The 15,129-nt window shown below is 41.2% G+C and overlaps 1 protein-coding gene and 1 non-coding gene across 2 annotated transcripts; one reads left to right on the forward strand and one right to left on the reverse strand.

The window, feature by feature from the left end:
* Window positions 1–466: 466 nt before the first annotated feature.
* Window positions 467–1,119, reverse strand: LOC145060378 (uncharacterized). The gene is made up of 2 exons (XM_079008059.1): window positions 778–1,119; window positions 467–688 (listed from the first exon to the last, which is right to left on the reverse strand). The coding sequence occupies exons 1-2, from the start codon at window positions 1,117–1,119 to the stop codon at window positions 467–469; spliced, it is 564 nt and encodes a 187-aa protein (XP_078864185.1).
* Window positions 1,120–2,032: 913 nt separating this feature from the next.
* LOC145060792 (small nucleolar RNA R71) lies at window positions 2,033–2,139 on the forward strand. The gene has a single exon (XR_013686975.1). It is a non-coding gene; the product is annotated as a small nucleolar RNA R71 (small nucleolar RNA).
* Window positions 2,140–15,129: the final 12,990 nt, after the last annotated feature.

A 15,129-nucleotide genomic window follows, 5' to 3' on the forward strand; every position in this document is an offset into this window, starting at 1 on the left:
GACTCGTCAGAAGAATCCACTACCAGGATCTTTTGCTCCTTGAAACGCCTTTTGTAAGCTTGCACTCGACGAATATACGCCTTTTTAGAATTCTCTTTTTTAGCCTTGACTTCATTTCCATCGAGCTTGCGTTTGATCCCTTGAATCTTCAACTTTTCATCATTTTTAAGCTCCATAGGATCCTTCTCTTCTTTCACCACTGGACTTGTTACTTTTGAAGTAACCTCCTCTTCATCACTCGACATCTCATCATCTTCCTTGCTTACCCAAGAAGTTGGATTCGTGTAGGCAATGACTTCAACTAAAAATGGAACAGATGCTCTCGGTTTTGTTCTTTTAACTTGTTGAATTGTTTTGATTTCTTCTTCCATGAGCTTCTCTAATTCTTCAAGTTCATTCTCTTCATCAATGTTGAAAACCTCTTCTTGAACATCACTCCCTTGGAAACCATCTTCTATTCCAAAATTTACTTCTCATCCCCAACTCTCAAGGTGAGCTTGGACTCGCGTATATCAACCAGGGCTCCAAGAATAATTGGAGCATTGGGAACTTCTTTCATATCCAACACCACAAAATCAACTGGAAAAACGAATTTCCCAATTTTAACTAGGATGTCTTCTACTATCCCTCTTGGGTGGGTCACTGAATGATTTTCCATGTGAATTGTCATTTTAGTACCCTTCATTTTCTGAATATTTTACTTTTGATAAAACGAGAAAGGCATCAAATTAATGCTAGCCCCAGAATCGGCTAAAGCATATGTCTTCAACTTATTACCAAACTCACATGGATAGTGAGGCGTCCAGGATCTCCCATCTTCTTAGGTATCTCTCCCAACACAGCCCTTAAGCTTTGTTCACTTAGAATTACCTTAGAATTCTCCTTTAATTGCTGACGAGTGTCTAACAAGTCTTGTAGGAACTTAGCATATTCTGGAACTTTTGCAAGTGAATCAATAAAAGGAGTATTAATATGAATACCCATCAATTGCTTGACAAACTCCAGATGTTCTCTCTCCAGTGGACTGAGATTAGCTCTAGACGAGAATGGCAAAGGTGGTTTATAAGCTGGAATAGATACGGATTTCTTCTGTTCAGACCGAGCCCACGACGTGAGCATAGCGGGCTCACGATGAACTCTGTATTTCAGCAATATCTTCAATTTCGAGCTTCGGCTTCTTTGGCTTTGAATCGGGCTGCTGTGGCTCCACTTCTAAGGCTTCTAGGAACTCGGAAATCGCCTCTTCTTCAATATATATGGCCATTACGTGAGATTGGGTCTTCTTTTCAGGATTTTTCGGGAACATCTTCTCATTAACCAAAGCGGAAAGTTGACCAAGTTGTACTTCAAGAATATTGATGGAGGCTTGCTGATTTTTTTTATTAATGCATGCTGATCTATCATCTATGCGTGATGATTCTTCATTATAGTTCTTTGTTCTTCCATTGCGGTGTCAGTAGCATCATGCCTTTTTTCTTAAGCTTCCATAAATTTCATCAACAAGGTCTCTGATTTTGATTTCTTCTCAGCTAGTGGTTGCTCTCTTTGGTAGAATCCTCTGCCAATTTGTCTATATTTTTCTTCCTTTTGCTTCTTGTATTCATCATAAGGAATCCACTCTTTCTTTGGTTTCCTCCAGTCTTCATCATACTTGTCCCCACTTGAGTAGCAAACTTGAGCTTTCTTGTTTCCATATTCATCCAAGTTTCAATCTTTTGTCAAATGTGGGCCACTACACCTCTAGCAACCAACTCGAATTGCATGAATTGATTGGTCCATTTGGGTCAATCTCCTATCCATAGTGTTGAGCATTGCCATCACAGCATCCATCTCTTCAGGTTGTGCACCCCCAACTCCTTTCATGCTTTCATTCCTTGGATTGTGGTATTCACGAGAATGTTTTGCAAATTCTTCAACTAATTCCTTGACTTCGCCTAGATTTTTCTTTGTAAGTGGTCCTTGAGAATCAAGGAGTTGTCTTGTCATCGCATTGACCCCATCATAGAATATGGACACTTCTTGTTGAATGTTAAGGTCATGTTGAGGACAATTCCTTAACAAACACTTGTAACGCTCCCATGCTTCTTAAAGTGACTCCCCCGGGTTTTGCTCAAAATTGCCTATTACCTTCTTGAGTTTAGCTATCTTGGATGGTGGACAGAATTGGTCTAGAAACTGCTCACGCATTTGAGCCCAAGTAGTTATTGTACCAGGTGGAAGTGCTTTTAACCAATCCTTTGCAGCTCCTTTAAAAGTAACGGGAAGCATCCTTAGCAAGACGGTATCTTTGTTAACATTCGAGACATTAAAGTAATCAGCAATGTCGTTCACTTCATCTAAGTGCTTGAATGCATCCTCATGATCTTTTCCATAGAATGGGATATCCTTTAGTGCGGAAAGGATATGTCCTTTCAACTCGAATGTGGCAGTGGCAGGAATGGCAGGTTGTACTAAGCCTGGACCAACGTCATCTCGAATTCTTTTTTTGTAAGCTTCCATAGACATTCTTCAATATTTGCCATCTCGTTCCTTGGCTCGTTCTCGGGTTCACTTGTATGTAATTCAAATTCAGGCTCGGTATCGTATTCGGACTCAGTTTGGACAGGTTTTTGATTTAAGTGTTCAAGCTTGCTCTTGTTCTTTGAAGATGAACTTCACTCCCCCGTTTTCTTCCCTGACTTCTTTGAGAACACTGACATGAATTCTTGTAAAGGCGTTTTCTTTGGTGTTTGCTCTTCTTTCACGCTCTTATCCTTCTTTTTGTAAACTGAAGACTCGAATCTTCGAGTGGTGGCACCAAAGGTGTGTTAGAACCTCTGGTCATGAACTCCTGAAATAAAACAAAAAGGATAAAACGTAAAACTGAACTAAGAAAAAAAACGAACTAAAATAAACAAAACTAAGGACTTCAGTTCTCACGTCGTGAATCTTAAAGATTCACGTCGTGAGTTCTGTAATGCAGAAAAAAAAAATTAAAACAAAAAAGTAACTTCTTGCAAGTTTTACCCTACAAAAAGGATCGATTAATTTAAAGCAAACAAACTAATAGTTAACTAAGTCGTTCCCCGGCAACGGCACCAAAAACTTGATGTGAACGGAAGTACCCACTAATTTTAATATTTATAACCAAACAAACTTAGACTAACTACGCACTTATAGACAGTGTACCTAGTCAGATTACAATATAGCTTGGGTAAGTCGGGTGTCGATCACAGGGAACGGTGTTATTAATTAATCTATTTACTACTAAATTCACCTAATTATTAACAAGCTAAAAGGGGTTTTATCTGATTTTGCAAGATCAGACTAACTTAACTCAAATTCAATCAATAATTAAAAACACTCTTATCTAGTTCGAATCCACTTCGTCATTATGGCTAGTTAATAATTATGAATTATTAAGTAGGTTATTATTATTATTATATTAGTAATTTAGGTCTAAATTTACCAATAGTTAATTAATTCATGTAAAACTATGTATGGTCACACACAATTAAATAGAGAACCAAATATGTTTATGAATATGCTATGTAAGATTTATCATGCAAACACAATCATGGTCATAATCTATGTTCTCTAGCACAACAAAATTTATAACTTCAATTACTAACTAAGATTTTGGTTGATCCTAGCTTTAGCAATTTAATGTTCACTAAATTACTAGGTTATCAACTTCATGCAGTTAATGGTCACTAAGCTACACATAACATGAATTTAAGCAACTAAAGCAACAAACATAAACAAGCGAGGTAACAATAAATCAAACACAAGCAAATCGCCAACTAAATAAATCCATATAAAATTAAGCTATTCATAAGTTAGAAGTTTCATCTAGCTAGATAAGAGTAGCTAGATTCAGCTGCTCATAATTGCAACTAACACATAAACACAACTCAAATAAGAAAACACGTTCATAAGTATCAAACAAGTAAACTAATTATGGACCTTCACTCTTTTGGTGTTGAGAACCCTTTTTCCAGAACCTTACTTATGTTGGAAATCGCCTCCTGGAACCTCTTCCTTCAGCCAAAAGTCTTTCAAATCGTAATGGGCAAGGGAATTTATAATTTTCTGATTTCCCGAGTTCACGTCATGAACCATAAGGATTCACGTCGTGAATATGAGGTAACCGTGTTCGGCAAGGACTCCTCCACCCGCATGCATATCCTCTAGAACTCTCCACTCACGTCGTGAACCATGAATTGTTCACGTCGTGAGTACATCTTCTGGGTGATTTTCCGTTCTTCTTTTCTTCAATCCTCCAAAGTTCCATATTCTGTCAATTTCAGTCCCTATCTTCGAAGATGCTTCTATTTGGCTGCAAAATAACAATTTAAACTTATAAGTACCATTATTCTATGCAAATGACCAAAATATTAATAGAAATGTAAATAAATATTGCCTAAAAATATATATAAATATGGCAATATTAACTCCAATCCCATAAATGACCAAAGCGCCCCTAGCTTTGGTTTCTGAAATCCACGAACGAATACTTTTAGAACAGGGCGTTACAACTCTCCCCCACTTAAACTAGACTTCGTCCTCGAAGTCTGCTATGTCCCACTATTCCATACCATACTCGCCACATCCCTAATTGATGCATACGTCACCTGCTGGGTTCGATCCCTGAAGGACCACTTCCCTTGACCTCCCGTCCAGTCATTCCGAAAAAACTAATCCCGAGGACATGGCTCTTACTCATCCGATGATCCTTCCGGTACTCCTCGAGTACCTATGCTGAACATCCTATGGGTTCACCCCCTTTTTCCTTGCGCCTTTACTGGCCTTCCCAAGGAAACGTTCCATAACTAACTACCTCCTCTATCCCTGTGAAGGACATACCCTTCACGGTATCCATTACTCCAGCCACTCCCAGTGTTGGCCACTACTGCCGATACAAACTGAATGCTTCTTACTACCATAACTTAGTGCTAAGCACCCAACCCAGCGAATGGATCAGATAATCCTTCGAGTAAAAGATTCCTCCCTGCAACGGTTAGACTCATACGAGAACTGCGCAACAGGGACAAACCCTTCCCTCTGAGATTATTTACCCTGCTATGAGAGGCGTAGCACTCCTCGGTCAACTAGCTGCCTCATACCATACTTCTCTTTTCATTACCACCACTAACTGAAAACTCTGATGTCCCTTATCCGCCTTCCGGATGAACTAAGACCACCTTGGTCCTAACTAATCTGTCCATATCTGGGTTACTGGACTTCCACCTGTTACTACGCCCAGCACAAATCTCTTAGTCGCTCCTCACGACTTCCGAAGAAACTTCGGCTATCCAAGCTGCTTTATCTACTCTGCCACTTTGGCACTATAATTATTGGGATCCTCGATCCCCTATCTTGACTCTAAGGTCCTTACCAGGTCCCACATGCACTGCTATAACCTCACGGGTCTCACCCGGCCATGCTACTGAGCAATCTTGCTCCTAGGTCTCACATATGCTGCTACTAACATACAGGCCTCGCCCACAGGTCTCACCCAACTGTATCCTAGAGCGGCCTCTCCCAAGGTCTCACCTCTCTAGGACTACGCAGACCAACTCCATACTAATCTCAACAAACTACCCTTTTCTGATCCTTACCTTGCTAACTAGGAGATACGGGCCTCTGCGCACACTCTGCGGACTAGGAGATACGGGCCCCCGCCCACACTCCGCTAACTAAACTGCTAATGAATCTTGCGGCTTACCCGCAGTCTTACATCACTTTCCTTACAAAGTCGCTACTGGGAGATGTTGCGGCTATCCCACAGTCCTACTACGCTCTCCATTCTGTCTCAACCACTGGCTACTAATCCAAAGGCATCCCAAATTGCACTTACTCCCGCTCCTAACTTCTGGAATAGGTCTCCTCCACTTTGATTCGACTAGTCACTACATTCCCAAACTTAAGAAGGATTCCCAAACCTTCTCTCTACCAATAGGGGTCAATCTGCTGACATCCAACACTTGCCACTACTAGAAACAACCGACACCAATACTGTACCACTCTTGAAAACTAATAAGACACTTCCTGAACCCCCCACTCACACCTGCTACTACAACTGCATCTTAAGAACCGGCTAGAAAAGAGGGTACTACTATGAACTACCGACCAAAACCCATGGTATGCAGATGGCATATAATCCGAACACAACAGGAATAAATCATAACATACATTCACTTAACATAATTTCAGCATCATAACCATGTGATCAAGAATAAAACTGACATAAAATCAAATGATACTCACCTACAACGCCCGGTGCTGCTCGCGCCTCCACTATAGACAACTAGAAAGCCCCAATCCCTACCGCAGGTGCCTCTGCTCAGCCCTGACGGTCGTCCGTGATCCTCAAAGTCGCAGGGGTAGGTGCCATCACCTGTCCTGCCAAAAGCAACCTCGGGCACCGGGCCTTCTTGTAGCCCCTCTTACTGCAACGAAAACATATAAAGTCTGATCCCTGAGTGGTGGTAGTAGTATAATCCCTACTGAAATGACCAGTCCGGCCGCACTTGAAGCAGCCTGCATCACCACCACCACCACTCCTACACGCACCCTCGTGCGTCTTGCCACACTTCCCGCATCGGCTGCGGCTCTGATAATCCCTCGGTCTTGAATCTAACCCCTTGGGTCTCTTGCCCGAACTCGTGGCTACCTGAATCTCATATGGCTTCCTCTTCCTGATCTGATCCAGGTCAATCTCCGTCTCTCTAGCCCGTGCAATCATATCCTCCAGCGTTTTGCAGCTGGATCTGCTTACAAACTGCCTGATGTTACTCCTTAGCATCTCGTGATATCGGTATTTCTTCGTCTCCTCGTCCTCCATATACTGTGGAACGAGAAGAGCCCTCTCCCTAAACTTGGCGGTGATTTTCACCACTGTCTCAATAGTCTGCAGGAGGTCCTGAAACTCCCGTGCCATCTGCTGCACCTCAATAACTTGTGCAAACTCCTCCCTGAACCTGGCCGAAAAATCACTCCATTTCATCACGTCCAACGTGGAATTATCCCCCAAGGCATGACCAATCTCCTCCCACCAATCCCACGCTCTGTCATTCAGAAGACAGGAGGCGAGTCTGACCTTGTCCCCCTCGGGACACCGGCTCGTGTGGAAAGCGTTGGCAACATTGGCCAACCACCTGCTGCTAGCAATGGGGTCCCTATCCCCATGATAATATGGGGCTCTACAAGCTCTAAACTCTCGAAATGTCAAGGTACGCGCTCATACCAAAGCCATCATCTTTGAGCGAAAGGCTCCAAGCCACTCATCCAAAATCTCTAGTATACCCTCCTTAACCGTGCCAAAGATCACAGGAGTCTGGTCTAATATACTGCACGTGATCTCAGGTGATACAAACTCTCTCAACCACTCCTCGAGCTGCTCGGTCCCTGAACCCGAGCCTGATCCCTCTCCGGTGCCTGATCCGCCCACTGATCTCTCACGCAATGTTACCATACTGAAAACACATCACAATAACTATCAAAATACTCATCATTGCTGAGGGATCATTCCTACACACACTAAAAGTTTCCTGGTCTCATCTCAACCCTTCTTAAATCGAGTACAGATCCTCTGCTTTCAGTAGTACGGGCTCATACAAGCTTCCACATCTATCCGTACTTTCCTCAAGAACTGCTTCGACTCCACCAGGTCCCTTTTACTACTACTACTGCTCCCAGCACTAAATTCATCCTAGGCTTGCCCTAGGGTGACCTCCAACCCACACAAAGTCCTCAGCTACCGTAGGTATCTTTATAATGCCACTTAGCCACTACCTAAATACCATCACATGTGATGAGGATCAGATAATCCTTCGAGTAAATGACTTGTCCCTACAACGGTTAGACTCAGACAAGAGCTGCGCAATAGGGCCAAATCCAGCACTCTGAGATTATTCAACCCTGATCACATGTGACTTGACGTATTCACCTAGTGGCTAACTCCCATCACCCAGATTCCCACAAAGCACAAAGCAAGTAGCATTCAGACAAAAGGAAAAAATTCTTACCAGAACATACTCAAGCAATTCTATCCACATAATAAGAATCTGTACTAGCATGCAATTCATAAAGCTCATACACATCTAACAGGTACATAAGGCATCCTTCCTAGATCCTCAGTCCTAATCTAGCATGCTGTTATACTAACTAATAATCATAACATAAACTTGTATGGGTATTTTGGGGTACTTACTTGAGCTCGGCTGGTTGCATGCACCACACCTATTTTCTCTTTTCAAGATTCTTTTCCGCTTTTCTAAAACTCTTTCTTTTCCCAAAATCCATCTTTACAAAAATTAATTTTCCTTTTGAGATTTTCTATCCAATTCCTTAGTTTGAGTTCAGACACACCCGAAAGTCTGTCCAAATCCCTCAAACCAAGGCTCTGATACCAACTTGTAACATCCCAAAAATCAGGTCTAAAATTTTCGTTTTAAAATCATTTATCAAAACATAGCTATCAAATCATAACATATTTCATATCATCAAATCAGAGTATCAATCAAAACATATTCTTATTATCAGAGTAAATCATCCCAGGCTGAATAAAACAATGGTGTGTGCCATGCAATCACCCCGAGCTCTTCCCTCCACTATTGGAAGTACCTGAAACCAAAACTAAAAACTGTAAGCACGAAGCTTAGTGAGTTTCCCCCAACCTACCATATACCATACACATAACCACATACTTCAAGTACTGGGCCACGATCGCTAACTTGGGCCCTGCCCGTCTCCAGGCCCCACCTGACTATGAGCCCCGCTCGGTAAATAGATTTGTACCTCTTAGGCCCCGCCTGCCTATGGGCCCGCCCGCCTTTGGGCCCCGCCCACTAACATATACAAACATATAACATATAGCATAACACATAAACTATAACTACTCTACTGCATTCCTGTGCTAAGGCCTCGCCTGTCTTGGGCCTCGCCCATGTCCTGCTAGTGATGAGTGTTGGAACCCCGTCCATACTCCTACTGATAGTGAGATACGGGCCCCCACCCACACTCACTATTATTCTATCTCGGGCCTCGCCCCTGCCATACTACTACTGAGATACGAAACTCCATCTGTACTCTGCTAGTGGTGAGATACGGGACCTCGCCCACACTCACCTCCCTACCAGGCACATCCAAGTATCACACGGACAACAAGTATACTTTTTCATACAAACATTTCTTGGGCACCCACCCGACCTCGGACCTTGGTCGGGAATATCATACTAGCATACAGTTCCTAGGGCTAACCCCTGGGTCTTCCTACTCATAACTATATGGGCCGACATTGTGGCCGTAGACCCATCCATATAAAGGGAAACTCACCTAACACTCTTGTTGTCCTGCTAAAATCCATCGGCTGTTGTCTGACAAATCCCTGGCATGCTGATCCTTCGGCTCTACGAGCTATCCATACCATAATACACTTAGTCAAATCCAATAATCCATCATAGGGTAGAATGACCATTCTACCCCTGGGCCAACCTGGTCCATAACTAAGGCCCAACACTAAACAAACTCCCCAAGTCCATTAGTGACCCAATTTGCTACATTGGGCCCAATCCCTTTACTAGGCCTTATCCTAAGCCCAAACATATTCTTGGCCCTAAATAACCTAACTTTTGCTGACCCACTAAGGCCCAAAGTCCCAAGCACAGCCCATACTGAGGCCCAAAATCACCATAAGCCCACTCTGATGAGTACGCTGGGCGTACTCCCCATGTACGCTAGGCGTACAGGCCAAGTGACGAGTATGCTGGGCGTACCTTCACGTACGCTCAATGTAATTCCCTTTGTTAAGACATTTTTCCATTAAGTGCTTATTACTCCATTTCAGAAGCTACAATCACATATCGTGGTCCATTTCCACGTCTTAATCCATAAAGTCACTAACTTGGTGGCTTGCATTCCACCAAACAAACCTAAACTCAAAAGGTGGCAACAAACTTCCATAACAAAGGCTAGATCTCATGTAATAGCTCACAAGGACCATTAAAATCGAGACTTTACTGCTCATGGGACATTTTTAGCTCTAAGGGTGGCAATCCCAAGCTTGGAGACGAAGTTACTGATGGGTTTTAACCATAAGAACTTTCCTATGTGCGCATGCAAAACCCTAATGCTTGGATCTAGGCTTTCTAATTAAACATGCTTTGAATCCAAGACTTCTAACAACTAATTAGGTATAAAACAATACAAAATCAGATCTAGAAGTATACCTTTGAAACTCTTGTTTGATCTTGTTGTCTTGGAGCTCTAGAGTCACAATTGTCACTCCTCTAATGGCTTACAAACACCAATAAGCAAAGAAGATGATTTGAGAGAGAGAGGAGAGGGAAGATTTGGCCAGGGTTTCTTTCTTCTTAAGAGGTGTCGATTTCCCTATGCCATGGGGTCTATTTATACTTGTAGACTCCTTAAGGGTTTCACCTTAAACCCTAGTTGGATAATCCTTTCCTTAAAGCAATCCAAATCCTTACCATAGATAAGTCATGGAAGATTTTGAGCTATCCAAAGCTCTAGAATCCGTCCAATCCCTATCTCTTAAGGATTTACAGTCTAAAGTGTAACTATCAAACAATTGACAGTTTATACCCTCTTATTTAATTAATCTCTTTAAGTCACCAAATTAATACTAATTAATTTATGACTTATATTAATCAAATAACAATATTATTATTCCTTATATTATTCTCATAATATATTAATAATATTTATTCTCTCTTAATAAATCATCCTATCAAGTTGCTATGGTGAAGGCAACCCAAAAGGACCATGCACAATCGGGTCAAATACATGTCTAATATAGTTGCAGCCTTAGACACTATTCCAACAGTTACACCATAAAGGTCCAATCTTTGGACCTCTAAAAGATCCAAAACTTCCTATATCTAGATCTAAGCTTCTATAAGGAAAGTTAGAAGCATTATACTTTCTGGGGCTTGCAAATGGGCTAGACAACTTGAATCCAAAAGCTCTTCCTCGATCTATGAGACTTCAAGATGATCCATCCACTCCAAGAACACTAAGACGCACTCAAAATGACCTTAAAAACTTCAAGAACACTCAAGATGATTAGGGTTTCTGTGGGAGTTGTCCAGGGGTGAAATGGAGGCTGAGGCTTGGGGCATAATGTTCCTTATATAGTGGCAAACCCTAAAAATAGGGTCTCTGGACACTGGACGTATGTTGGGCGTACGCCCCTGCACAACCGCGACTAAGCGACTCATTACGTTGGGCGTAACCCAGCTTACGTTGGGCGTACCCATGTGTCTCATTTGCATGCATGGCTCTACTTGCCAGTTTTTCCCATTAAGGGACCATTTATGTCAATATCTTCAAAGTGCCCTAATTCCTTCATTTTAGGTCCGTTTTTGACAAACTTTATATCCACGAAAAGGTGGCGAGAAGCCCTACTGTAACACCCCAAGATTTAGGTACATCCCTTTAGCCCTTCTTCTTTTTCAAGTCGTCAAATTTAACCCCAAAAAGAAAAGTATTGCAAGTGAGTACGTTGCGCATACTCATGAGCGTACATTGGACGCAGACTCTACCCGGTACGCTGGGCGTACCTTAGTTTACACTGAGCGTAATGTGTTTAGACTCAAAACCCTAAATGAGGCATGAGCATTATAAAAGGAATGTTATGGCCTTCACCTCAGCCACCATTTTCAGATAGTGAAACCCTAAGAAAGAGCTAACCTTCGTTCTAAGCCTGTATGTGTGCTTTTGAGCTTGAAATTTTCTTTGTGTGTTGGTGAAGAAGAAGAGAGGGCCATTGTGGAAGCTAAAGTTAGAGTGCAAGTTTAGATCTGAGCTTTGTAGAGGTGGGTGCATCACTTGGAGGTAAAAAGCTCAAAACTTTCTTCATCATTTGGATTTGTGCATTAGGGACTCATTTTTTTGGGTTTTGTCCCAAGATGGAGACTTTATGAGTAAATGGTCTCCATAAACCTTGGTCTGCCCCATTTCAGTATAAAATGTGTTGTTGATCCATAAAAATCCAATCTTGATCGTTAATATTGAGCCATGCATGAGTTAAGGTCTTAATGAGGGAATAAGATAAGAGTTTGGAGTGATTGGTGACCTTCACAACCATGCAAAGGCTTAAAGGTTTTGACTTTATGGCTTAAGAGACAGTTGAGTGCCTAGATCTGAGATATGAGCCTATGTATTAACCTATTCAGACCAAAAAGCATGAGAGTATTAAACTGAGACTTATGTTGGGCGTAATCCCAGTACGCGTTGCGTAGGGGTTCGAGTTCCTTGATTCTGGATAGCCGAAGTAAGCCCCACGTACAAGTGTTGGTACGCCCTGCGTACTGCCTTCTGTTGAATTTCATTTACTTTTAGGGTTTTGGTCAACATTAGGACTTTTGGTCTTTGTAGGGGTAAAATGGTCTTTTACCCTTCTGAGGGATTATTAGGAAGGGATTAATCTAGCCTTTGAGAGCCGTTATTAATTAGAGGAAATTGTGTATGTGACTAGGCGGACGCTAGATTAGTATTGCGAGTTCGAGATTATCCTAGTTACCCGCGATGAGTCTTCTCACTATAAATTACCTAGAGTTGTATCTATGTGCAGACCGGAGGGTCTTATGTGTATGTATATGTTTGAGATTTGATCCGGTCGGCAACATACCATAGATCCGAACAAATAATATCACATATGACAACATATAACATTTAGCACATAAAAGAATTTTAGGCAACCTTCCTAAAATAAACTAGTGCTCGTGTCTAAAATATAATAGACAAACATCTCACAATCTTCACTTAGCATTCTAAGGTTAAGTCTAGAAATCCTACAAATTCCTAGTTCGCTTAAACTAATGCTCTGATACCAACTGTGACATCCCCAATTTCACGGCCAGAAAAGACCGATTTGTTTATGCTTTGTTTTTAAAATCAGAGTAATCTTTTACAGAAAACAGTTTCGGAATTTGTTCCCAAAACAAAACATGATAAGAATTTATCAAATCATTTCTTTAAAGAAATGTATTTTCATTATATAACAAAATCTCGGGATGTCATGTTCAATACAGACCAAAAGCATAAACAGAACAACATAGACCTTACACGGTTAATTATAACTACGGGCCTATAATCCTTATCTCTCGTTACATTAGCCAACTTATGCTCTTGTGCCACAACCTTTAATACAAAGAAAACTGAGTGGGTCAGGCTTAGGAGCCTGGTGAGCATATAGGGTTTTCAACCCACAATATTATATATATATATATATATATTCAATCATCAAACAATCATTCCAATAACCCATCCCCATTATCTTCCTTACTCTTAAGGGTCTACCCTAAGAGTCACCTATTCGTTCATTCCGTATTAGGCACTAAGACAATAGCTGCCAGGATTCTTTATTAGGCACTAAAACAATAGCTGTCAGGATTCTTTATTTGGCACTAAGACAATAGCTGCCAAGGTTCTTTCATAAAGCATTAATTCCATGGCTGCTATGGCTCATTCATCGGATACTAAATCCGTATCTACCAGTGTAGGTACTAAGTCCATAGCTAACAACGTTTATCTAACAGGTACTAAGTCCATAGCTATCATCGTCTATCTAACAGTACTAAATTCATAGCTATCATCGTCTATCTATCAGTACTAAATCCATAGCTACCAGCGTTCGTCTATACGGTACTAAATCCATAGCTACCAAGGTTTATCTATACAGTACTAAATCCATAGCTACCGAGGTTTATCTTTACAGTACTAAATCCATAGCTACCAGTGTAGGTACTAAGTCCATAGCTACCAACTTTTGTCTATACGGTACTAAATCCATAGCTACCAACTTTTGTCTATACGGTACTAAATCCATAGCTACCAAGGTTCGTCTTTCGTCTCATCCTCAAACTCATCCGTCATCACACACCAACTAATTCGTCTACCCATATTCTACCCAATATATTTATAGATATAACATACATATACAGTTTAACTCATTTAAAACCTATATAAAACATCCATTCCATGCTTATCTCAAATAAACAACAATATATAAACACATAACACGTATTTCGTAGCAAATATTTAATACTTATATGTTAGAAGAAAGTAACTATACACTCACTAATAACATATATATAATACATTCAACCAATACTTGTACTAAGATCGTGTTTATGAAATCGACTATACACTCACTTGATCAGAAGATGATCAGACAACACTACGGCTCTACGAGTAGTAGCTCTTCGGTGAAACTAGAATATCTTCAAATACCTGGCTTTTCGCACGCAGAGCTTCGAATCGAAAACTCCTTTCTCCTCGAGATCTTCGGGGCTTCGGGACTCGCTTCAGGTCTCAGGATGATATCGAGGCTTCGGGGGGTAAAAATAGGGCTTAGAGAGAGTATCGGAGTGAGAGAGAAGAGACGGAGCAACCAAAATCGGCTGACCCTTGATATCTATTTATAGGGGGAAATTTCTGCACTCACGTCGTGAGCACAGTAGGTCACTGTGTTCGTCACTCGTCCACTTGCTCTGGAGGCTCCAGAAGGCGTCAGAAGTCAGTTCACGTCATGAACACTGTTTTCACGTCGTGAACCCTGACAGTTTTGGGGTTTCACGCCCGAACTTCAGAAATTCATAACTTTCGTATACGAACTCCGTTTTCGACGTTCTTTATATAGACGCGAAGGTGATATTATGATATACAACTCTCGTTTAGACTCTGTTGGCTAATTTTGACTTTAATTTTAATATATTATTAATATATTATTTTTAGTAGGCCGGGACAGGAAAACTTCGTTCGAAATTCATAACTCCTTCATCTAAACTCCGTTTTCGTCTGTCTTTTTATCGTTGGACTACTATTGATGAGATTTTCAATTATCATTTAGAAAGTTTTGGATAAATATTACTCGACCTCAATCTCGAGTTTCGGGTTGCACACTACTAATGCTAAAACTTCGAAAAATCATAACTTACTCATACGAAGTCAGATTTAGACGTTCTTTTTATGCACGCTCTCAGTTTAACGTATTCTAAGACTTTCATTTAGATCGCTAAGGCCAAATATCGCTCTAACGTAAATTCACTATTTACGTCGCGTTGTGTCGTGCCGGTTCTGTCGCAAAACTTCGGCGGGTCATAACTTCTTCGTTATAACTCG

This window comes from Lactuca serriola, chromosome 6, assembly GCF_051521515.1.
Source record: "Lactuca serriola cultivar US96UC23 chromosome 6, Lser_US96UC23_V15, whole genome shotgun sequence".
In the NCBI taxonomy this organism is placed as follows: domain Eukaryota; kingdom Viridiplantae; phylum Streptophyta; class Magnoliopsida; order Asterales; family Asteraceae; genus Lactuca; species Lactuca serriola.